The following is a 23,863-nucleotide window of genomic DNA, read 5'->3' on the forward strand; positions in this document are numbered from 1 at the left end:
TCGTTGGTACCAATATGTACCATGATCTCTTGTCTGTTTGCCCTCCCCCTTTAGAATGCCCTGCAGCCGTTCAGTGACATCCTTGACTCTGGCACCAGGGAAACAACATACCATCCTGGAGTCACATCTATGGCCACAGAACGCCTGTCTGTTCCCCTTACTATCGAGTGTCCTACCACTATTGCTCATCCCCCACCCCTGTGCAGTTGAGCCACTCACAGTGCCATGGACTCCCCAGAGGAACCATCACTGTCACCGTTTTCAAACACAGAAAATTGGTTCTTGAGCAAGATGCACCCTAGGGATTTCCTGACTACCTGCCTGACACCTTTCTTCTGACTGACTGTCACCCATTCCCCCTCTGTCTGCACCTCTATAAGCTATGGGGTGACCACGTCTAAAAACGTGCTATCCACGAAACTCTCAGCCATTTAGATGCACCTCAGTGCTTCCAGCTGCCACTCAAGCTCCGAATTCGGAGCTCAAGTAGCTGCAGCTGGTGGCACATCCTGCACATGTGGTCGGTCAGAGCGCAAGGAGCGTCTAGGACTTCCCACAAGTTGCAGGCGGTACATAACACAGGACTGAGCTGTTTTTGTTTGCTCTATCCTCTTTACTTGCCTTGTATATGATTATCTTCAAAGCAATAGATGTTAACATAAAACAAAGAGAACAGTTGTTCTTTCTTTTGCAGGTTTGTCCTGAAAAGAACAGTTTAGTATGATATTTTCTGGAGATTAATTTTCTGATGCTAATCGATGTCAATGTCTTAGGCTCCTAAGGTCTCTGAAAAGAAACACAAAAACCTAGATAGGCCATATAAATGAAAATAGAATGTTTCATACTCTGTCTCATTAATGTAACCTAGTCCTAAGGAGCTTCTGGAAACTTTGTCTCAAATTCCAACAAAGAAAAGCCCAACACAAGGAGCAAAGAACCTTTAGCCGAGGAGAAACAAAGCTACTCAACTGTGCAGAACTAGAGGCTTTATACTACGTGGCACACGTCTAGGGCACCAAATGTGGATCACCTCTCTGCAACACCGACAGAACTTCTATGTACCTGTTCAGTCCCCCAAAATTTGTTAAGATTTTCTGACCGAAACGTAAAATTAAGATAACTAATATTGTCAGGTCTGCCAGTGGTTTCAGTAACTTGAAATAAATTATACAAGTGGTGCACTGGCACAACATGAGGATAGAAAGAAACATATTTGCACTAACATAATGCTTCATCACATTTCAGAGCTATCTCATGGTGTGCCACATGTAACAAATTATTTTGAAATACGGTCAATTTATGCACTGCAAGATCAAATGAACTGCAATGAAATGAATAATCAGTTCATACTGGTTGAGGGAAGAATGTTAGAAGAGCATTGGGAGAACTCTGTGCTCTCTTTGAAAAATGGCACGAATTCAGAATCTCTACCTGAACCAGAACAGATGGAGACAGGACTTTGGTTTAACATCTCATCTGAAGGACAGCACTTCCTCAACGTTACTGTGGAATGTCAGCCTAGATTATAAGAACTTGCATTTATTTGGTGCTTTTCATGTCCACAGGATGCACTAAAATGCTTCAAACCTAATCAGTTCCTTTTGAATTACAAAGCCTAACACAGCACCGAAGCAAGACATTAAGTCCATGCCACTGTTTATGAACCACTTGAGTCTCCTCCCACCATTCCTTGTCTAAATCTATCATCCTAACACTCTATCCCCATCTCCTTCAATATCTAGCCTCCCCTTAAATAACTACCTCAACCACTCCCTGTGATAGTGAGTTCCACATTCTCACCACTCTCTGGGTAAAGAAGTTTCTTCTGAATTCCCCATTTGATTTCTTGGTGACCATCTTATATTGATGGCCTCTAGTTTTGCTCCTCTCATAAGTGGAAACACTGTGCCTACTCTACCAAAACCTTTCATAATTTTAAAGACCTCTATTAGATCACCTGTCAGACTTTTCTTTTCAAGAGAAAAGAGACACAGCCTGTTCATCCACTTCCAATATGTATAACCTCACAATTTTGCTATTGTCCTTATAAATCTTTCTACATCCTCTCCAGTACCTCTATATTCTTTTTACAACATGGCAACCAGAACTGCCTACAGTAATCCAAGCGTGGTCTAGCCAATGGTGGCGGTAGATGCTTAGCATAATTTCAACTTTTCAATTCTATCCCTCTAGAAATAAACCCTCGTGCTTGGTTTGCTTCATTTTATGGTCTTACTAAACTGTGTTGCTACTTCCAGTAATTTGTGCACTGCATTCCGGATCCTGTTGCTCCGCTACTCCATTCAGATTCTTATTTTCCAAAATGCAACTTTCTTATATTTCTTACCATAATGTAATGCCTCCCGCTTATGTGTTGCAATTCATTTGTCATTTATATGTTAATGTCTTCTTGTAATTTGTTGCAGTCCTCCTCAGTACTGTCTGGCCTCCCCACCACCCCCTTGCCGCCAAGCTGGTGCCATTCACAAATTTAATTCTCCCAATTCTAAATGATTATATTGTGAACACCAATGGTTCCAATACTAATCCTTGTAGGGGCCCACTTCCTACCTTCTGTCACTCCGATTAGTTATCCTACCCTCTGCTCTCTGTCTTGCAACCAGCTAGCAATTCATTCTGGAACTTATTCCCTGACACTGTATGCTCTGAACTTATTCATTAGTCTATTATGTGGCACCATATTGAAGGCCTTTTGGAAATCTAAATAAATTACATTATGAGTCAAGATACCTGGATTGAAGCTTCAACTCATAACTTTCTGAATAAGTTGCGAAGAGACATTTCAAACGCAAATTGCATATGATCTATGAGAAGAAACAGACAGAGAAACCTCTCCATGGATTTTTACGTTCTCTAACATTACCTCACCATCAGATTATTTTGACCTCATAAGTGAATTCCTTTGTCAAAAATGTTTTATTCATTCATGGGATGCAAGTGTCACTGGCAAGACCAGCATTTGTTGCCCATCCTAATTGCTCTTGAGAAGGTGGTAGTTAGCCAGTTTTTTGAGCCGCTGCAGTCCATTTAGCATAGGTACGCCCACAGTGCTGTTAGAAAGGAGTTCTAGGATTTTGACCCAGTAGTGAAGGAACGGCGATATAGTTCAATGTCAAGATGGTGTGTGGCTTTGAGGGAACTTGCAGGTGGTGGTGTTCCAATGCATCTGCTGCCTTTGTCCTTATAGGTGGTGGAGATCGTGGGTTTGGAGTTGCTGTCAAAGGAGCCTTGGTAAGTTGCTGCAGTGCACAATGCTGCCACACTAGGCTGGTAGTGGAGGAGGTGCATGTTTAAGATAATGGATGGGGTGCCGATTAAGTAGGCTGCATTGTCCTGAATGATGTTATGTTCCTTGAGTGTTGTTGGAGCTGCACTCTTCCAGTCAAATGGAGAGTGTTCCACCATATTCCTGATTTGTGCCTTGTAGATGGCGCACAGGCCATAGGGAATCAGGTGGCAAGTTATCTGTTGCAGAATTCCCAACCTCTGACCTGCTCTTGTAGCCAAAGGATTTATATATTGGTCCAGTTTAGTTTCCAGTCAATGGTAACTTTATTGAAAATGGACATAGATTTTTCTTGTGTGCAGAGGTATCACATTTATAGCTGCATTAATAAGTTTCAAATGGAGCTTACCTTTGTAATAATTACATCAATTGACAAGGTACCAAATAAATGAAGTACATTGAAATATAATGACTCATCTGAATTATGGTAACTCCAACAATGCAACACTTCCTCAGTTCTGCAGGTAATTGTCAACACTAGCTAAAAATTCTAAACAATGTTCTGGCCTTGAAATAAGGCTACTGTCAACTGAACCAAGCTGACAATGTTACAAATTATTTACAGCACAGAAACAGGCTATTTCATTCAAACAGTCCTTGTAGTCACTTACTATAGCATACTTAAAACACACTTATACAAGGACAAGTAAATATAAAACACTGAATAAAATTATTGGCTTATAGTCATAACATTGCACTTGAACTGTATTTACCTGCTCTGCACCTTCTGGATGGAAGCTCTGCTACTTGATTCCAGCGATCTTCTTTAAAGTCATAGCACTCCACACTTCGTATAGCTTTGGGTGCCTGACCACCAACCACAATCATAACCTGCAACCAAAAACAGCAGACCTGTGTTACAACTCGAATATTAGCAGCATAGATTCTTGGTTGTGGAAATGATTCATTTTTTATTGTGTTGGTGTTTAAAGATGGCTCCAAAATGTAGGTCTTAAAATCTGATGCAATATCTGCTGTAATTCTAACCTCTTGATTTATGGGTTATGTGGCCACACAAGCGAGACAAGGCACCCCCCATTCTATCTAACATCCTCCTTAAATCAACAGGGATCCAGCAGACATATTTTCCACTAATGTTCAGTCATAATATGCCAAATCTGCAAAACTCAGAAAAGCTGACATATCCCCACAAAAGCTGAAAAATAGCCCTGACCAAAGGGCAATGACCTCTTTACTTCAAGGTAACTGATCAAGTTAAATACCTTTCTTTCATTGAATAGCAATATTTTTAACTACATGTTCAGCATTCAGTTGTTCATTTATAACATATAAAAAGTAGTTACAATGGGACATGAAAGTATTATAAGTAAACGGCAGCTATGTCCAATATTCAACTGGTTGCATTATGAGAAGAAAGATACATAATACATAAAAAATGCAATTTTTGAAGGAGCTCTGGTGGTGTAAAATTTCCAACTGGAGGTAGAGTTTTGGAGCATGGATTTTATTTTTGACGTTATGATGTATTTTCCATCATTTCGAAGCGTGTCGTAATTCCGCATCAAGGAGAGTGAGCTGGGCAATACTTGTCTCTGGTGTCTGAATTATGTATTCCCATGTTCCTGGAGTCTGCATTGTCTGGGCTGTATCTCACTTAAGTTCAATGACAGTAGATTCATACCCACAAGGAGCTCAAGAGAAAAATAATTATAAGTTTTGTGACAAGAATGCACTTCACAAAAGAGGCATTTCACACAGGAACTGGGTGAAATTTGACTTACCACCTGAGCTGACTCAGTTGGCAACTACACCCATCAGAAGCAGGCAGCTGCTTATAAATCAACTTAAAATTGAATCCAATAACATTATTAGCACATAAAAATTATTTTAATATGGCAGATCATGTGGCAAGCCTGAGTAAAACAGCAGAGTTGTCTTCACAAATCACCTGACTTGGCAAGAAGCTGGATTTAAAGGTCCATTCATTTGCTAGCAGTCAGCTAATTAGATCTGTGTACCATTATGAGCAGCATATTCCCAAGACATTTCCAAGATTACAGTTTGCTCTTTGATTCTTTTCCCCTAAATTAACACCTTATCATGGCTGCTGGTTTTGATTCATTTCTTTGAATAGACAAACAGAACAAGCAGTACACGAGTTTGTTTCTTGGATATCTGTGAAGTGTAGTGAATAAGGGGGCTTTTACTTCACTTTGCTAGATCAAAAAGTACATTACCTTTCCATTGGGAACAGACAGAACGTGGGTTCTGGGATTTGCAGCTATAATCTACTTTCTGCACTACAATACACTGATGATGCCAGACAATGTACCACCACCTGAACTTTCAGCTTTTAATAGTGCATACTACTAAATCAAACAATGGTAATGAAGAATTGAATACCATCATCATTTGGAATTAGAGACCTTGAACAGATGGGACACAGATGCTACGTTGAAAATGTTGTATCTCAAGTGACATGCTGTTTCCCAGGGACAAGGGATCACAGTTCTAAACTGCTCTCACAATTAACATTTAAATGAACCAGCAAAATTCAAGGTGGGGCTATTTTCACTGTGGATCTTCCACTAGTGAAAGTGTTTTCTTCAGTAAGTTGATTACTTTTTCTAGGCAAACATATTTAAATTAAATTGCTCCTTAAACAGTTCTCCTGCTCATCCCCTGAAAGGTGCTGTAAAATAAATGACCAAGAAACCAAAATTAAATTTCCAAATAGTTTTTATTATTCCACTGGCCTAGCTTGTCCAACAGGTTGCCATGGAGAAGGCCAGAGGCTTGTTTTCACATATCTACCAATACTGTTCAGGGACGAAAACAACCAATCTTCCCAGATTTCTCAAATACAGCCTGTACATTCTGACATTTGTTCTGAAATACATTTGGCATTATGTAAATCCATGCACAAATATAAAATATATGAACAATTTCCTGAAAGTGAGTACAGATAAAGTCACAATGAAGGCCATTAGAATTATTGTTTTATAAACAAGACCATAGTGTAAGAAAGAATGAACAAGCATTTGTGTTGCGCCTTTCCCAAACTCAGGACATCCCAAAGCACTTATAGCCAAATAGGTACTTTTCAAGCATAATGACTATTGTAATAGAGCAAAACATAGTAGCCAATTTGCAGACAATAACAAAATATACTGCCAGATAATCCATTTTAATGATGTTTACCAGACAACTATTGATTGCCCTTTTCTTTAAACAGTGCCATGGGATCTTTTACTTCCACCTGGAAGAGCAGATGGGGCTTTGGTTTAACGGCTCATCCACAAAATGGTACTTTTGATAGTGTAGCACTCCCTTAGTACTGCACTGAAGTATCAGTCTAGATCTACTCTACAAGTCATAAGGCAAACAGGGAATTAAGACTACAGCACTGGTATTCTTGCTCTGCACTTCTGTGACTGGAATTCAAAAGCTTCTAAAAACTACAAGGAGGCCAGTACAACCAATCTCTCTTTGAGAGAACCTGGCACTATCACTCAGATATGTCAATAATATTGCTGACCTAGGAATGTGGTACTAGCTAGGCAAGCCAAGCTCTTTGTCTTGAAGGGATATCTGGACAACTTGAATGTAAACAACCTCCAGACCAATCACTTAAAATGTCAATCCAAAGAGAAGTTGTGAAATGGAATCAGTACATGACATAAATGGTCAACTGATGTTCTGTGAAGTATTGCTTGAAAGATGAGAAAAGTTATGTTTGATCCATTCATACTACATTCAAATCTACATTCTCCCTTTAAATACTTCATTCCAAAATTTAATACAATTTCAGCATTAGATGCCATTTCAGGAATATGACCCAATATAAATACTCTGCACTTTCTAACAATTAACAAAGTCAGGAAAAATGGCTAAAAGCACAGCCCAAATTTGCCAGCAATTTTCAGTGTACTTTAATTGTAGCATCAACCCCCAGCTTCTCCAAACTAACCATGCAACTGAAGTCCCTCACCCATGGGGGCTTTCTCTTAAATCTTCTCAGCACCCTCTCTAATTTCTTCACATTCTTCCTAAAGTATGATGCCAGGAATTGGACAGAGCACTTCAGTTGAGGCCATACCAGTGCTTTTATACAAGTTTAACATAACTTCCTTGCTTTTGTACCCCAAACATGTATTTATAAAGCCCAGAATCATATACACCTTATTAACCACTTCCTCAAACTGCCCTGCATCTTCAATGATTTGTGCACATATATTCATGGTTCCTCTGCTCTTACACCCTCTTTAGAATTGTATTCTTTATTTTATATTGCTTCTTCTCATCCTTCTGACAAAATTGTATCACTTATCACTCCTCTACATTAAATTTAATCTGTCACGTCTGTCCATTCCACCAGCCTGTCTATGTCCTTTTGAAATCTATCACCATTCTCCTCATAGGTCACAATACTTCCAAGTTTCAAGTCATCTGCAAATTTTAAAATTGTGTCCTGTACACCCAAGTCTAATCTAGTAATGGTGTAATGGGCAGAAAGGGGGAAGAGCTTCTTTAGTGTGTCTAGGAGAAATTTCTAGATCAGTATGTTTCCGGTCCAACATAAAAGAGGCATTGCTGGATCAGGTTATGGAGAATGTGGTGGGTCAAGTGTCAGTAGGGGAGCATTTAAGGGACACACAGTATCATAAGATTTAGGTTAGCTATGGAACGCTATGGCAAGGAACAATCCAGAGTAAAAATAATTAATTGGGGAAGGGCCAATTTCAATAGGGTGAGAACGAATCTAGCCAAGATAAATTGGAATCAAAGATTGACCAGCAAAATTTGAATGGAATCATGGACTGCCTGTAAATAAGAGAAGAGCTGTAGTTCTAATACTGACTCCAGGGGAACCTCATTATATATTTTCTTCCAATTCGAAAAACAACCATTCACCACTACTTTGTTTCCAGTCACTCAGCCAACTTCATATCCATGGTGCCACTGTCTCTTTTATCTCATGGGCTCTAACTTTGCTGACAAGCCTTGTGATGTGACATTTTATCAAATGTCTTTTGGAGGTCAGTGTACACATCAACCGCATTACCTTCATCAACCCTATCTGTTACTTCACCAAAAAACTCAATCAAGTTACTTAAACAGAATTTGCCATTAATAATCTGGGCTTGTTTTCATTAATCCACATTTGTCCAAGTGAATGTTAATTTTGCCCTGGATTAACATTTACAAAACCTTCCCAACAGCCAAGGTCAAACTGACTAGCTTGTTGTTGCTGGGGTTATCCTTCCATATTTGATTGAACAAAAGTTTAACATTTTCAATTCTCCAGTCCTCTAAAATCACCCCTGTATCTAAGGAAGATCAAGGCCTATGGCTCCAGGAATCGCCATCTGTACTTCCCTCATTAACTTCAGATGCACTCGATCCAGTATTGGGAACTTATCCATTGTACTTATCCAAGAACAACCAACCTTTCCAATATGTCATCTTTATCAGTTTTAATCTCTTCCAGTGGTTCAATTACCGTGCTTTTCACTATGACTTTGGTAGCATCTTCTTCTTTAGTAAAAGACAGGTGCAAAGTACTCATTTAGTTCCTCAGCCATACACTCTGCCTCCATGTGTAAATCCATTTTTTAGTTCCTAATCGAACCCACTCCTCCTTTTTTCACCTTTTTACTATTTATATTCCTATGGAAAAGCTTTTGGATTCTCTTTTATGTTAGCTGCCAGTGTCTTCTCACATTGTCTCTTTGCTTCTCTTATTTCCTTTTTCCTCTTCCCCTCTGAATTTTCCAAATTTAGCCTGGTACCTGCTTGTATTAGCAACTTAACATTTGTCATACATATCCTTTTTCTGCTTAATTTCACTCTTTTTTAGCCAACCAGAGAGCTATAGTTTTGTTTGTCCTACCTTTCCCCTTCATGGAAATGTACCTGAACAGTATCCAAACTCTCTCTTATTTACAGGCAGTCCATGATTCCATTCAAATTTTGCTGGTCAATCTTTGATTCCAATTTATCTTGGCTAGATTCGTTCTCACCCTATTGAAATCGGCCCTTCCCCAATTAATTATTTTTACTCTGGATTGTTCCTTGCCATAGCATTCCATAGCTAACCTAAATCTTATGATACTGTGTGTCCCTTAAATGCTCCCCTACTGACACTTGACCCACCACATTCTCCATAACCTGATCCAGCAATGCCTCTTTTGTGTTGGACCGGAAGCATACTGATCTAGAAATTTCTCCTAAACACACTAAAGAAGCTCTTCCCCCTTTCTGCCCATTACACCATTACTATCCCAGTCTGTATTAGGACAATTATAGTCCACCATTATAACTACTCTATAGTTTTTTGCTTTTCTCTGTAATTTCATTGCAATTTGTTCCTCTATATCCTCATACTTTTTTTTTTACCAGTTGGTGACATATTGAATACATGCAACAGTGTAATGATATCTCTATTATTTCTGAGGACTAACCAAATAGATTCTGTGCTTGACCCTTCTACAACATCCTCTCTCTCCAATACTAATATTCTCCTTGATCAATACTGCCTTCCCTCATCCTTTCATTCCTTCCCCATCTTTCTTGAATAACTTGTACCCAGATCTGTCCTTTATAGAACCAGATCTCCATGATCACCACGACATCATATTCCCACATGGCTATCTGCTCACTAACCTTACTTACTGCACTCTGCATTCACCTACAAACATATAAACATGTTATTATTCTTTCACGGGATGTGGATGCAGCTGGTTAGGCCAGCATTTATTGCCCATTCCTATTTGTCCTTGAGGTAGTGGTGGTGAGCCGCCTTCTTGAACCACTGCAGTCCATATGGTGTAGGTACACCCACTGTTCTGTTATGAAGGGAGTTCCAGGATTTTGAGCCAGCAATGGCAAAGGAACAGCAACATAGTCCAAGGTGGAGATGGTGGCATCACGGTTATGTCACTGGGCTTGTAATCTAAAGGCCCAGGCTAATTCTCTGGAGACATGGATTCAAATCTCACCACAACAACTGGCGGAATTTGAATTCAATTAATAAAATTTGCAAATGAAAGCTAATCTCAGAATTAGTAACCAAGAAACCATGTCAATTGTCATTAAAAAGCCATCTGGTTCACTAAAGGGCTAATGACCTTTAGGGAAGGAAATCTGCCATCCTTACCTGGTCTCGCCTATGTGTGACTCCAGACAGGCAGAAGTATATTTGAGTCTTAACTGCCCTTTGAAATGGCCTAGCAAGCCACTTACTTCAAGAGTAATTAAGGATAGGCAATAAAATGCTGGGCTTTCCAGCAATGCCCAGATTCCAGAAAAAAGGAATAAAAAATAAGGTCAGGATGGTTTGGGCTTGGAGGGTAACTTGCATGTGGTGGTGCTGCCCATCTCCTTCTAGGTGTTTGAGGTCGTGGGTTTGGAAGGAACCTTGGTGAGTTCCTGCAGTGCATCTTGTAGATGGCACACACTCCTGCCACTGTGCATCAATGGTGGAGGGAGTGAATGTTTGTGGATGGGGTGCCAATCAAACAGGCTGCTTTGTCTTGGATGGTGTCAAGCTTCTTGACTGTTGTTGGAACTGCATTCATCCCAGGCAAGTTGAGAGTATTCCACCACACTCCTGATTCATCTTCTTTCTACCTATGTCATTGGTACCAACATTGACCATGACTGTTGGGTGTTCACCCTCCCCACTCAGAGGGCAGAATTTCATCAGTGGCATGCTGCTCCTGATAGTGGAACTGGAAGAGGATGCCACCTCCACTTTCCTTTCGAGAGCCAGTGCCCACACGATGCATATGGCAGCTAGCACGTGAAACATGTGCAAATATATATCGGGGGTAGGTATCCAGTGGAGGATCCGGACGTCATGTGACAGTTCAGCAGGTCCTGGTGGGCTATAAAAGAGCCAGCTGGTTAAGCACGGAGGCTCTGCATCAAGATAAAAGATGCCATGTTCACTTCCAATCGCTCTGCAGTTTGATCAATTTGTTTTTGCAACCCTTCAGGGACCTCAGGCTCCCCTCAAATTTCACCCCCTATAAACCCCCCTTCAACACATCCAAGCATTCTATTTGCGATGTCAGAGTAAGGACACAGACTGGCCCCAATGCTCAGTGATGCCTCCCTGCAGATTCTCTTCCAGGCCGTCAGGGAACGGCAGGAGGTGCTCTTCCCGAATGATGGAAACAGGAGACCGTCTTGTCTAACCAACACAGCCTGACAGAAATCGCTGAGGTTAGCAATTGTGGGGTCCACTGAACATCATAAGTGCAGTGTCAGAAAAGGGTCTATGGCCTCCATTGATCTGTCCGGGCAAGTGGCATGGTGGCATGGGATTCTCTCTCATTTGGGCATCAGGCCATGTTATTTGTGAGAGTGTGCAGTGGTGCATGAATGCATGATCTGCCTCAGGACTGCATGGCACTGGAGGCTAAAGCTTGCGACAGTTTGGCTTGTGCGAGTGATTGGATACAAATTAATAATTGTCGGACCAGTATGCATGATGGGGATGCATTCAGACAAGGGAGTCACTTGGCATTTCTTCTGCAGGACAAGCAGGCCCATAATCAAAAGGGAAAGAGGTAAATGGGCAGAGGGGTGCCTGATCTCCAAGTTCTCACCCTTACAGAGAATAATCTGCTCAATGATGGCTCACTGGTGGAAGTGGAGGCTTTGTTGTAACACTCTTCCACTGCACTGTGGGGATGCCTCACTGGTGTTATCAACCAGATCCAGAGGGGGTAGCCTTTGTCATCCAGGTATAGCCGTCAAAATAGGAAGGGGCCTCGGTGCGAGTTCCACAAGATATATGAGTCATGATGGACCCCTGGAAAATGAGCACAGACCAGCATGATTCTTCATTTGTGGTTGCAAACAACTTGATTTTTAGAGTGGAATCCCTTGCAGTTCACATATGCCGCTGTTCCCAAGGAGCTCTAACGGCATCATAAGTGTAGTCAATTACCCCAGCATTCTAGGGAAATGAATGTTGCCCGCGAAGCCCATTGCCCTGGCCACCTGACTATCATCTATGATGAACTAGATGAACTCAATGGTATGAAGGAAGAGGGCATTGGTCACCTCTTTGATGCATCTGTGAAATGTCACACATCGCCTGTGCAGCCCTGGAAGCAGAAAAAATGAGCGCTGCAGTCAATTTGAGGGCCTAAGCATGGTGTGGGGTGGTTCTAGAAACAGAGGAGGAATCTTAATAGGGATGTGAGTAAGCTTGGGGGAGACATAACGTGCACACGTCCACGATCACAGGGTACAGCGTGATGGAGGGAGGTTCAATGGTTACAGAGGAAAAGTGCACAATGATGGTGGGTCAAGGGTGATGGGGACGAAGTTGAAGATGACAGGGAGGGCTTGCTACCAAATCCATGTGCCTACAGTTCATGCTGTAGGATCAGGCAGATTTTGGTGACCACTTCCTGGACATCCTTAGGCACCTCTGACATTTATTCCTGGGCATCTGGAGGTAGTTTGTCCGGGACCTGAAGACATGCTGCCTGCCAATAACCTTCTTCTCCTGTGCCTTCTGTTTGGCTGCCTTCTGACCACCCTCTCCCTCTGGTGCTGGCCTTGCAGCCTCAACTGCTGAATGGCAAGAGCCCTTCTTTGTTGAATCCTCACCACCTGCTCCCAAGGTTGTAGGAAGATTGGATGGATAAGACCCATCAATACTCTACCAAGTGAACTGTGTGAGAAAGGCAAACAGTGTTATGAGAACCTGTGTGTCCATAGGCTTCGTCCATTCAGCTGCTGAGCAGTGAGATTTTCTACTCCTCTGATTGTCCTCAACCAAACCTCCACCCACCTCACACTGGCCTCTTCCTACTTAGATCAGCACTCATGGCAGCTACAGCTGAGATTTTGAAAACGGCCAGCTACAATGTGCAAGTGACCCTCACTTTGCAACCTGTGACCCTCAGCCCTCTCCGTCATCTGTGACTTTGTCCCCATTGTCCTTCACCCTCCCACCATCACTGTGCTCTTTTCCTCTGTAACCATTGAATCTCCCTCCATCATCCTGTACCCTGTGATTGTGGATGTTAGGTCTCCCCCAAGCCTACTCCCATCCCTATTGAGATTCCTCCTCTGTTTCGAGAGCCACCCCACATCATGCTTAGAGTTTCCATTAGGTCTTGTGACCTGCCCTACAACATCTTGAATATCCCTACCTCAGACTGAACCTGCCTCCTATGAAATCAAAATCCCCCTGCAATTGTGGACATTCCCTCTGCCAGCCAGTATTCTGATTTTGGCCCATAGAAACCACATGTGGTCAGTATTAACCCTGCCCTTTAGGCCCCTCATTTTGTTTATCTACACTGACTGCACCCACACCCCACTCCTATCACACCCAAGATGTCAGGCCCTTCCCACTCCACATTTCCATGTCCCGACACCACCCTCTTCTTCTCCTATGCCTTCTCTGGAGGCTGCCTCCTGACCACCCTCCCCCTCTGGCACTGCCTGCTGATGGCCTTGCAACATCCCAAGAAACCTAAGACACAGCAGCATACTTACCAATCATCAGAATCTAGAAACCATTGCACAAGTTATTGTCTGACAGTTCTATACTGATACCAGGGGAGTGATCAGTGTTTCTGTGGAACTAAAGTCAATGACTTGCTTCTTAGGTAGACCATGCTGCAGATTCCAATGTAATTGCCAATGATGCTCACAACTCAATGAATATGTCAAAAGAAAAATCAGTTGCTAGCTTCTTTCCATGGGCTTGGGCATATACTGCCATTCCTTCATCATAACTCATCAAAGCTCTCAAATTCCCTACCTGGCACTATTGTAGGGGCTCCACTGAATTGCAGTGATTCAAGAAGGTCCACCACAATCTTCTCACAGCAACTAGGTGTGGGCAATAAATGAAGCCTTGTCAGCACCACCCACATCCCAAGAGCAATTGAAGACAATATCTCAGTATCACTATAAATGATGGTGCTATACTATAAATGGTACAATGCCTCCAGCATCACGAGTTCACAGGGTCTTTATCCCAGTTGTACAGTAACAAACACAATGTTTATCGCTGCCTATATTGGAAGGGTATTTTTCCAATCGCACATTCCATCATGAAGTGCCTGCTAGGTGTGCAAAAACCCAAAACTATACACATGAAATCAAAAATTTCTTGATAAACGCTGCCGGTCAGTGTGGCTCCATGTCAAGAATGTGCCAGCAGAAAATTTTCCGTAGTTACTTCTGACCAATCTTAGTTCAGCATTGAATGGCAGTTTTAGACTATGGTAGCAGCCTGATCAGTCTGCACTCATACCTGTAGAAGACATATTAGCAAAGCTACTGGTCAGGAAAAGAACAGGTAGTTGCTTTTATTTCAAACTTTAAAACATTTTCTTTCCTACCTTGGGTAGGCTGATTGGGGTCCTTGGTCTTGTGCGCGCTGTTTTTATTGCAGCTCGTTGATCAAGAGGAAGTAAATGGTATTTCATGGCTTCAATTAGGAAATCTTTGCATGTATTATTATTCTTTATCAAAGCCTCTTCTTCTACAGTCTGCATGCAGCAGGGATACAGGCGTGTGAGTCACATCAGCAACAGACATCAACAAATATGGCTTGATATTTAACAATTACAACTTCTACCTCATTAAAAAGGATTGCACTGTGCCAGATATAGGGGGAAAAAAATGACCTGTAGCATGGCACACCACTAACGCTAAATGGTTCTCCAAGACTGAAAGTAAGGGGGAAACAATTCTGTGCAAAAACAGCATAAGATTACATCTTGCATGCACTTGGGATCAAATCAAATTTGCTAAAATGTGAAAACAGGAGTTTGATATTTTGAAGTTGACTCCAAACTAAAATCAATTAATACTGATTCCAGGCTGGTTAGCTCTTTTCTGATTGGCACTGACACATTGGGCTGAATAGTCTTCTTCTGTGCCGTTAATTTTCTGTGGCTGGAATTTTAATTGGCACAGCGGGCACACTGACAAATGGCCCAAAGCTGGAACCAACCCCGCCCCAGTCATTTGTGCGAACCCCAGCCCCATCTTTCCACTGTCCAGGAACAAATTATTTTCCATTGGGCCTCCCTTCTTTTAAAGGATAGGCACCTGCCCCCAAAAGCTACCAGCTAATCAGAGGGCCAGTGGCTCAACAGCCACCAGGAGTGGAAGCCACTGCTGGGGCTGCTCCTTGACAACCAGAACACCATGGAAGCAAACTGCCCTCCTAACCATTATGTGGGGTCTGAGGACACCAGGGCCAATCAGGGAGGCCACTGTCAAGGGGGTGAGGGTGTGTCACAGGAACGTCCCTTGCTGCCAGGGTCCTTCCAAGAGCAACAGCGCCCGAATAGGAGGACCCCACCCCTTCCAATGTCCCCCATTGGAGGAGGCTGTCCGAGCTCATCAGGCAGTCTCTCCACGCAGCAAAGAGCCCATCCGGCACTGGTAAAATGCCTACGGCAATAGGAAGAGATCCTTGGTTGGCCACTTAAGCAGCTTTACTGGCCTCTGGGTTAGAGGGCTATCCACCAGCTTCCCCACTGATGATAAAATGCCACAGCGGCAGTGGGCAACAGGCGCTCCACCACCATCTTCCCTCACCATTATGCAGGAGTCCTCTGTGCCCCATCCCCTTGGTAAAATCCAGCCCCATGTTTCTTTCATAGGTTATCTTAAATTACAAAAGATATCTCTGTTTGCTGTCAAATTGTTTTACAAGTTTTTTACAAATAGATTTTCAGGATTTTTCTGTGCGCATTGCAAAAGAAAGTCGTCAAGTATCTCACACTTAATGGAATTTTGCTCCAAAATTGGTTACACTTCTATTTCTGTTCAATTGCACAATATGATTTTTTTTCAAACCTGGCAAAACATATTCCTGATTACAAAAATCATCTTGATGGACTCTATCAAACATTTGGTCCCTACTCTACAAGTGAGCACTGCTGCTAACCTGTACAAGATAGTCCCGTGGAAGCAGAGGAAGACGAACATTTTCCATTAGTTTTGCCATGTGGTCCAGGCGAGCTTCTTTGTCATACTTTATCCAAGAGATAACGGCTTCAAATACCTGCCGGTGAGAAAGAAGCAAATGGAAATCAGAATAAACTTAAGTGAGCGTTTATTTTAGTAATCTAATTAAAAAGCTATGTTCCAACCTCTATTCTTGCTGAAATCTTGTACTTGTGGCCTCTAGTCTAAATCAAAGTTAAATAGCCTTTTTCTTTCACTTGCACTTTGCCTAGTGATGTCCTAGCAGTTACACTAGCCCTGTGCCCACCAGTGAACTCTTGCTGGCTCAAAGGGGATCAGAAGGGAACAGGAGCAGTAAGTATTTGGGAGTTTGGGGGAGCATCAGTATATGTCCCCATCCCCACAATTCCCTACTCTGAATAGGCCAAAAACACTGACCAAGGTTTGTTGATATGAGCAAGGGTGGATGCCCCGCCAAAGGTAAAAATGCTACCATCATAAGCCCTTTAAAAATGAAAAAATAAATTTTGAGACCATGATTTTCAAGAATCCAGGCATCGAACCCAATGTTGCCCCAAGAACAAGCCCAATTTCTGCAGTTGATTGTAAGGTACGATGGCAAGACTAGGTGTACTTCCTTCAATGTCAAAGAGTTCCTCATTGAAGTGTTACTGGTAGTCTTCCATCTCATGAGACAATGATTTGCACCTTGGTGGTCAACCATGTTAAACATTGCCTTGAGTAGCTCAACAGTACCACTCTGGCCTGGCAGTCTCTGCTGTACTTACTGCAGATGAAGGCAATTGGCTGAGAAGGTGCAGGATTTGCTGGCCTATATTTTCTCTAGGTCCTCTTAGTTCTCACAACTAAGCTTTCTCCTTCTCCTCACCTCTTCTGACGCTCCTTCTGAACAGTCAGTCCCAAGAGGTCCCAGCTGTCGGTAACTGTCTCCCAGTTGTATGTGTCAATATCTGCTATCTTCGTATCTTGCTTGCAGGTGTCCTTATGGTAGAGGTACAAATGTCCAGCAGGCCATGACCAAGTAACCAGTCGACTATACAGAAGGTCTGTGGGTACGCAACTGCCATGTCACCCATCCGACGAACAGGCTGAGCCATCACAAATGTCATTGTATGCCAGCTGATGTCCTCAAGCATACTAATTCCAAGTTAGTGAGATCGATGAAGGCAATATTTGATGGTCTTCTTTGCTCACAGAATTTCTTTCCAGCTCACAGACAAATAAATTCTTGACGATAGTGGATCTTTTACTTCTGAAATCACAATGGAATTTGGGATACATCTGCATGCCGATAAGGGAAACAGGGGCAAATACGTTTCCCACAGTCCTCAGCAAGGAGATGTCTCAACTGTTGTTGCAATTACTATGGTCACCCTTGACCTTGCACAAGGTCATAACTTGATATCATGCATATTCTAAGGCATGAACCCCACCTTTCCCGCAGAGACAGAGAAGTTTGTGCAGATGTTGCAGGAGTGCCAGTTTTCCCTGCTTAATGATTTATACCATCATCAGCTGAAGCTTTGCCAATGGCAAACGAGTCAACAGCTTTGCTAAGCTCTTCCAATGCGGGTTTGGTATCTAGCTCTTCCAAGACACACAGGCTCCCTATGGTGTCTAGAGCTTCCTCGGTAAGTGTTTTCTCTGGAGTACAACTCAAAGTAGTGTTCCACTCATCTCTCCATCTGCTTATTGCAGTCAGTGATGACCTCCCCTGCCTTTGTTTTCAGTTGAGCTGTTTTCTTTACAGATGGACCTATGGGCCAATGTTTCCCCTGAGGGAGAGTCACATTTCTGTAGATAATAAGATTTGACTGGCAAGACCAAGTATACCATTCTCAATGTCAAACTGGGTCATGATGGAACTAACAAGTGTAAACTCCCAACTTTGGGAAACCAACTTATTTTCTCCCCATCATTAAGGTGAAAGATTCCAATCACGAGAGAGTTTGTTTAGATGTATGAACCTCTTTACCTAACCTAGACCCTCAAGTCCTAAAATCATCCTACTCAATCTTCCCTATCCAATGAATCCATATTCCTTTTGAGGTAGGATGACCAAAGCTAAGCATCATATTTACCAAGGATCTATTGCATGTTGGTAAAAATTTGTTCTGACAATGGCCTAATGCCTTCCAGATGCACCCAACTACTTTGACTTATGAATATTTGCCTTACATTGACCAGATGCTTTTAGAGTTGTGACAAATTCTGCACTTTGCAAAGACTTGTGTTTGTGAGATGTCTCTTTAAATCCAAAGTGAAACTAGAGAGAATTCTGCAAAGGTGTGTAATTGGATTATAACTGGATATAGCATCACTTTTGAGAAGTTAAACTGTGGTTGAGATTGCTATGGAGATGGGAGTTAGCTAACCAAAAAGGGAAGCAGAAGCTTTTGGGATATCAAGTTAAAGCTTGTGCTGCAACTCGCACAGATGCAGAATACCTGTTAGGGTCAGAAGCAGGAGAACTCCAGGGACTGAACGGTACAATTCCCCACCTCACCCCCAGCTAAAGATTTGGGGGAGGTGGGGAGAGACACCATGTGTCTGTTAATGTTTGCTTAATTTTATGTTGACTTGGGGCTTGAAGGGAAAGTTTTAAAAAGTGAAATCTTGTCCATCGATTCCTTTCATCTGAGTTGTTTGGGGATTCCTTTCTTTTCAGGTTCCTAGTCTCTTCGAGGTTTTGTGGTAGTAACAATGGCGAAACTATCAGCATTTACTGTCTATGCTTCTCTGAAATTGACAGCAACTATTGGATTCCACACATAGGCAGTTACATATATAACTCCAGAAGTTTCTGTCAGTGATCCTATGCTTCTTCACAGGGTGGGCTGCAAGTCCCCTGGAATGCAATCAATTAGAAATCTCCAAATTACTGAAAACTTCTATTTTAATGCTAACAGTCTCACTGTAAAAATCCTTGAAAACATTATGCTTGTTGAATGAGATGCAAGTGATAAGTTTATAATTACTACTGAACAACCTCTCTGCCAGTGAATATCTAATTTTATATTTATGAAATGTTAAATATCTCTATTAGGATAAAACTTTCACATATTTTTAAAATAAGTTTGTTAACATTTACACTTCAGCTTCTACTTTAACCCCAGGTGTATGACTTTATCTTTTATTTCTCTTTCTGTAAAATCATATTAAAAAAAAGTGAAGAATAATCAGTGCTTTTAACTTTCTGGTTTGCGATCTGGGAGAATTCTTCAATGTGATTGGCTGCTTACCCTCTTGATGGGGTCAAAGTTGCTGGATGCTTGGAGATCGCTTTGACTTGGCACCAGATTTACATGAATGTAGAGAAAGATGAAATCCACACCAGAAATCACAAGGTCTTTGTGGGCAGCTTTCTTTGCAGTCAGCAGTGAGCACCACCCTTTTACCACAGAGCACTAAAATCCAGCCATTAAACTTACTTAATATGATGATATATATATTAGTTTATAACTATGCACATTTAAATCTACCATATTCCCTGTGGTTTCTGTTACATATCACTTCTCTAACCATCTGGACAACAACTTGCATTTATTAAGCACATTTTTATGGTAATATATCCCAAAATGTTTTGTGGGAGCATTAGCAAGCAAAATTTGACAATTGTTCCATAGCCTTGAGTTTATCCTTATTAGCTTCACAGGAGGAAATGCATCAAAAAACTTTTGAAAATATAAGTGAACTATAACTACTACAATATCCTTTATCCATTGCTTAAATTACCCCTCAAAAATTCCACTAAATTAACAAGTTAAAACTATACTAGTATTGCATTGAGTAGTAGGGCATCAAGTCAAGCAAGCAATTCTTACACAAACTTCCCAATATCAGCTTTAAAATGTTTTGCCTAATTTACACCATCAGTTAGTTTGGTGTTTGTACAAGGGTTTGAAGAGATCAGGATTGTATCAGTACACAGAAAGTAAACTATTGCTTGAACATGAATAGAAATTAATGAAAACTGGCTTAAAGTGTACAACTGTCGTAGTACTGGAAAACGAACAAGCTAAATCCCTTTTATAAGTTAGGATTTATAATAGTTAAATTGGATGGGGAAAATTATGGAACTGTTTAAACAAAAGTACTTATTATACTGCAGAACAAGTATATAATGAACATTTTAAAAAGTTAAATTTATGCTGTTCTACTACAAAGATACAACAGCAACCATTTTCAAAAATAGGTTTAGTAACTTTTACTAAAACTGTAAACCCATTAAGTGAAACATTATTTAGATATAGTCCAGTGGCACTTTATGATGGTGAAAAAATTGAATTATCATCTGTGGATGCCAATTTCTATTTGTCAAGAAAACAAGAAATTGTAATATTTTTCTTCTGGTAATAACCCTGGTGTGTTTTCTTATGTGTTGGAAGTCAGGTTGCAATTCGATTAAGAGCCAGAGTGATGGCAAGCATCTAAAGTCAACAACAAGAAGTGGTTTTGACATGTTACTGAACCAAGAGGAACTTCAGAGTTTTACATAAAGCAGTAACAGGAATAGTTTGAATTGAGTTGTTTTAGTTCAAAGGGGGATATATGCAGAATGTGAAAAGGTGCAAGGAAGTGAGGTAAAGATAGGGTAAGTTTGTTTTTACAAGTCTAAGAGCTAAAGTAAAAGAGGGTTTAATCAATGCTGGGAAGAAAGGTTTCCTGAAGAGATTGGTTGAAACAATAGAGAGATCAAAGGGAAGGAATGCATTTATAGAAATACTGAAGCCTATGTGACAGACTGGTCAGATCTCCCAGAAGGCAGCAGGATAGCTGGGCAGAACTCCAAGATGACAGCGTGGGCAAGGCCAGATCAGAAGACCCAGTTGCTGTCAGCCTCAGAGGGCACCCCAAGGGTAAAAGGCACAGTGTGGTAAAAATCACTGGAATTCTATAGATTTTAAAATCTAGGGATAGTTGCTGAACAGAAAAGGGAAAGGTTAGCTGAGGATAGTTAAGTTAAGATTTGTGGAACTGTTTTAAAGTGCTAAAAACAAAAAAAACTGCGGATGCTGGAAATCCAAAACAAAAACAGAATTACCTGGAAAAACTCAGCAGGTCTGGCAGCATCGGCGGAGAAGAAAAGAGTTGACGTTTCGAGTCCTCATGACCCTTCGACAGAACTTACGTTCGAATTTGAGTTCGGACTCGAACGCAAGTTCTGTCGAAGGGTCATGAGGACTCGAAACGTCAACTCTTTTCTTCTCCGCCGATGCTGCCAGACCTGCTGTGTTTTAAAGTGCTGCTTACTGTGTGAAGCCATTCTTGTGTTTAAATGTAACCTTGTTTTATTTTTTTCTTTATTCTTTTAATAAACATTTACTTTACTATAAAATCATTACAAGTAGTCAGGGAAATCATTTCCTGATTTCAGGACCGCTCCCCATACTATACAAATTGCAAAAATCGTTTTGGTAGATGTTTCAAATTTCCCTCTGGGATTTGAGCAGCTCGGCATTTACCATCTGCTGTGCCATAACATATTGTACACCTACAGTATGTTAAATCTGGCTACGCAAAAACCAGTGGCGTCCAAAAACCAGACATCTTTTCCAATGCTCCAGCAGACCTTGAACCCACCTGACCCAGTGCAGATGTGGCAGAACTCCCCCAGGAAGAACAAAGACTCTTGAAGAATCCAAAGAGGTAGAATACTTAGCTACGTTGATACTTGGAATCAGGACATAAGTCTATTCTTGCTACAGTACAGGATACCTGTATCATGCTTTGATGCCATTAAGGCCACCCAAGTAAAAACCCAAAGGCTTAAATTCAAACATTACACTCGATCCCCAAAAGACTTTAAGTTCCATGGGTACTAGTTGCCTTCTTGCAGTTGGCCCAAGTCAGTTCAAAGAGAGGTATTAAAGAGTATTGTACAATCTTGCACTAATAAAAAACAAATAGTTTTCTGCTACAGCTACAGGGTATTTTTAACATAATTTCAGTTTAATCTTTTCACATTTTAAACAGGGTGCACTAATGCAGGGAAGTGGTGGAAGGCATGAAGTTAGTAAGTCCAATGCATGAGAAGTAAATTAATATCAGCAGTGACGTGGCCATTAACCTACATTGCTGAAATAAGGCATTCCAATTTGAATTAAAGCGTTCTGATATTTTTCCCCTAAAAAGCAGCAAGTTCTGAAATCCGGCAATAACTCGGTCCTGAGGTTGCCAGATTTGAGGTACTCATGGATTCATCTATAATTCTGAAGTAATCCAGAACATTGTATGGGTGACAGATGTCATATTCTATTTTCTTTAATTAACATATCAGCGAAATATTCTTTTAAGATTGTAATTGGGACAGTTAAGTGCTGGTAAGTTTTTTATTTGTGGATCATATTAAAGATAAAGGCAGTCTGGTTTTAAAGCTTGAACGAAGGAGGCATCTGCCCTGTGGCATGTGGATTCTGTTTCCTCGTCCTTGAACTTGACACGCTATATATGCGAGACACAACAGCCCCAAAGCTACATTTAACTACATAAACTAAATGAAGTTATGCACCAAAAGCCAAAGTAAATCACACTGCTCACTTTTTCTTAGTTAATCATAAAACTTTACTGTTGGTAACAGATGCTAAAACACTGGCTATGACCTTCCAGTGGACTTATTTCTTGAACTAAGCAAAGATTAAAGAGGCTCCTGTGCAGAAGTACACACAAATAATATTCACCAAAACAAAGTTACAATACCTTTCCTATCTTATTACCATGTCTACCTCCTATCGTGAAAAACATCAGCTTTGTTAAGATCACTCATCAAATTTTCTTAGAAAGAAAAATGGGGCTTGAATTTGCAAAGGATTCTTAAAATGACTATTTTAATGTAAAATAGAAGTAAATGCTAATTTTAAAAGAACTACCTTTTTGAAGGGTGTCTGGAGTGACATAAAATAAAATAAAATTCATCAAGTGATCAACTAGGGCTGCTGTCAGACACCTTCTAGCAGCCAGATGTAGGGCAGCATTGACAGAAGTCACTGGCTAGGTCTGTGAGCCAGGGACAACAGTATAGAAGCTGAAATGGTGTAAGAAAATGAGCAGTGATGGTGAGCAGAATATCTCACAAAGTTGGATTATACCAAACATCAGTATGGGAGTTGTTTGGAAGGTTTTAGTCAGGTTTTAATAATTAAATATTGCAACAGTGTTGCTGGAAAAAAAATTGATAATTCTTTGAGATGCTGGTCAGCCAAACTCAGGCAATGTTTCTCAAACACTTCTATCCTTACCATTCAGTCTGTTATAAACAATGCCATGAAACGCAGAAGGGTGAGAAACATATTTTCCATTTTGAGTTAACTGAAATAACAGGATTGATGGAAGTTAGTTTAGTGTAGTTATAATACAGAATCAAAGTATCTAAATGTATTTTTTGTATCAAGTTTAACTTCACAATCCCTTTTGATTTTTATCACTTGTGACTGTGCCAACTGAATTTGTAAGAATATTTTTCCTAGCCAACCTTGTAAATACTGATGTTGCACTCACTTGGTATAGACTTTTAAGTATTGCCTACTTTGTAATCCTCTATTAGCTTGATATAGCTTGGTTAAAGTTACAAATACCTTTGCAATATGTTTTTGAAAGTAAAATAGCCATTCC

At 41.0% G+C, this 23,863-nt stretch overlaps 1 protein-coding gene across 8 annotated transcripts in view; it reads right to left on the minus strand.

The window, feature by feature from the left end:
* Positions 1 to 23,863, minus strand: part of LOC121281092 (kelch-like protein 3) — a 178,176-nt gene that overhangs the window by 46,350 nt on the left and 107,963 nt on the right. For all 8 annotated transcript variants that reach the window (XR_005943812.1, XR_005943813.1, XM_041193755.1 and 5 more), the window contains 3 exons: positions 16,212 to 16,328; positions 14,650 to 14,799; positions 4,021 to 4,138 (listed from right to left, as the gene is read on the minus strand). Coding sequence is in view for 6 of the 8 variants with exons in the window: in XM_041193755.1 (XP_041049689.1) it covers positions 4,021 to 4,138; positions 14,650 to 14,799; positions 16,212 to 16,328 (385 nt within the window). In the remaining 2 variants the exon portion in view is untranslated. The remainder of the gene's footprint in view (positions 1 to 4,020; positions 4,139 to 14,649; positions 14,800 to 16,211; positions 16,329 to 23,863) is intronic.

This window comes from Carcharodon carcharias, chromosome 8, assembly GCF_017639515.1.
Source record: "Carcharodon carcharias isolate sCarCar2 chromosome 8, sCarCar2.pri, whole genome shotgun sequence".
Classification (NCBI taxonomy): Eukaryota; Metazoa; Chordata; class Chondrichthyes; order Lamniformes; family Lamnidae; genus Carcharodon; species Carcharodon carcharias.